The following is a 2,212-nucleotide window of genomic DNA, read 5'->3' as shown; positions in this document are numbered from 1 at the left end:
ATCGTTTTGTTTAAATGGGTCATCATGACGTCATACGGCCTCATCAACATTTCCTGCTGCATGGAGAGGTGTGATTGGCTGCAGGACATGTATCTGGTTGCATTGGAGTGTTATTTATTTTATTTATAAAAATTTATTTTAATTTTTTGATTTGAAAAAATATTTAATTTGTATATGTGTCAAAAATAAATTAATTCAAAATGTTTAAAATAAAACCTGGAAATTTCGACAAGACTAAAATAGATATCTTTAGTGGGACCGCCCACCAGCAATCCTCCAACCAATAGCATCACTCCAATCCTTCCCTTCGCTGTGGCACACGAGGGCACGAATATGACCGCAGCACACCTCGCCAGCTTGCAACCGGATAAAACAAGCGCTAGAAAAATAAACAGGACAACTGACGTAATAGCGGAAATGGCGAAGGAGTAACCGAGTAAAACGAACATCCAGCCGAATATACCGATACCGATAACTTGACCAGAGAGTGTGCACAGCAGCAGCTGAACTAGTTTCGATAAATTTCGCCCATTCCTGCTCTTTTTATTGCCATCACTTTTATTAGTAGTGACGTCACCGTCGTCGGTTGTCATGGTGATTGTTGTCGGTAGGGATGACCTCGAGTTTGACCTTGTCAATCTAAGAAAAAGCGAATGTAATTTTGTTGATATTTGATGTTTGTTGTTGGTTGTTTTTTGTTTGTTTGAAAATTAAAAGGCTGGTTTAATTAATCAACTAATTATTTTATTAATTTACTAAATGATTAATTAATTAAATAATTATGAATTCATTTATTAAAAGATGTATTTTTAAATTTGTAATGATACCTAAATCTGCTGTCTATGTCCTTTGTCTTTGAGATGTTAGCAAAATTTGCAGACCGTTCGATGAACTCAGTTGAACAAATCGTCGATGTTGTTGTCGAATCTAACATGCTATTCAGAGAATGTCGTTGTTGTTGATGTTGGTGTTGAGGGTGTTGTTGTTGCAGTTGTTGTTGTTGTTGTTGACATTGCCGATAATGTTGGTGCATTTCAAATGTGTTTTGTCGTTGGTAAATAGGGCTGTTGATTTTCTCGTTAATATGAATGTGCGGATGCTGTTTTTGTTGTTGCTGCTGCTGCTGCTGTTGAAAGTTTTGTTGTTGTTGTTGTTGAATACTAGATAGCTGAAATGTTTTATGTTGATGTTGTTGCTGTTGATGTTGTAGGTGATATTGATGATGATGATGGTGGTGATGTTTAATTCGATCGCAGCTCAACGTTTTTGAGTACAACCCATTGTTTAGATTCTCCATACGGTAATCAGACTTGTTGTTGTTGTTGTTGTTATCATTGTCGTGGTTGTTGTTGTTAGTGTGAATGATTTTGTGGTTGTTAGTTGCACCGTAAGACGTAGTGTGGCAAGCACGTACATGGCTATTGCCTCGCTGGCAATTTAAATTTCGTTCCACCGTGTTGTTATAGTTATATAAGTTGACGTCGTCTTCATTCTTGCCGAAAATGTTGCTGATATTGTCTGTGAAGTTGCCGATGCTGTTGCTGTTGCTGTTGTTGTTGCTGTTGCTGGAGTTATTGAAATTGTTGGAAAATTTGTCGTTGGATCTCCTATGCGAGCATGTGCAATATATATGAGGGCCATTTATAAGAGGCGCCGATGTTGTTGTTGTTGTCGTTGCAGCTGCTGCTATTGCAGTCAATGTTGTCGTCGTTAATGACGTCACTGTTGCTATTGAAAATGACGTCACTGTTGCTATTGAAAATGACGTCATAGTCGTTGCTGTTGTTGTTGCTGCGGCTGATGTAGCCGATGCAGTAGCCACTCTGGCTTTTATCGACAGCATCTCGACTGTTTAATTAAATTCAGCATTATAAGGTCATTCATTAAAAATAGCCAAGTAATTGCCGTCTGTCTGCCTCACCGTCAACGACATTGTTTCTATATAGTAATTGTAAGCACACACACACACATACACACAAACGCACGCACACACGATCGTAAATACAGTTTTTTTTTCAATACGAGTAAGCCAGAATCGATAATGGATCATAGCCATTTTAATACATTTGTTCAAATGTAATATTGGTGAGTGTGGGACCATAATTCCGAATATATTGGTATGACGACGGCCATGCTATCGAGAAGACTCACGATGCACGTTCAAACTGGTGCTATAAAGAATCGCTATAAAGAATCACATGAAAGAGAAACA

General features: G+C 38.0%; 1 protein-coding gene across 1 annotated transcript; it reads right to left on the bottom strand.

The window, feature by feature from the left end:
* Nucleotides 1–939: 939 nt before the first annotated feature.
* On the bottom strand, nt 940–1,843 carry HELRODRAFT_168823 (hypothetical protein; the record flags this gene model as incomplete). The annotated part of the gene is made up of 2 exons (XM_009014680.1): nt 940–1,195; nt 1,263–1,843. The coding sequence occupies 2 exons, from the start codon at nt 1,841–1,843 to the stop codon at nt 940–942; spliced, it is 837 nt and encodes a 278-aa protein (XP_009012928.1).
* Between the last annotated feature and the right edge of the window lie 369 nt (nt 1,844–2,212).

Source organism: Helobdella robusta (assembly GCF_000326865.2).
Source record: "Helobdella robusta unplaced genomic scaffold HELROscaffold_14, whole genome shotgun sequence".
Classification (NCBI taxonomy): Eukaryota; Metazoa; Annelida; class Clitellata; order Rhynchobdellida; family Glossiphoniidae; genus Helobdella; species Helobdella robusta.
Note: the sequence above shows the minus strand (reverse complement) of the source record. Positions and strands in the feature narration are given on the sequence as shown.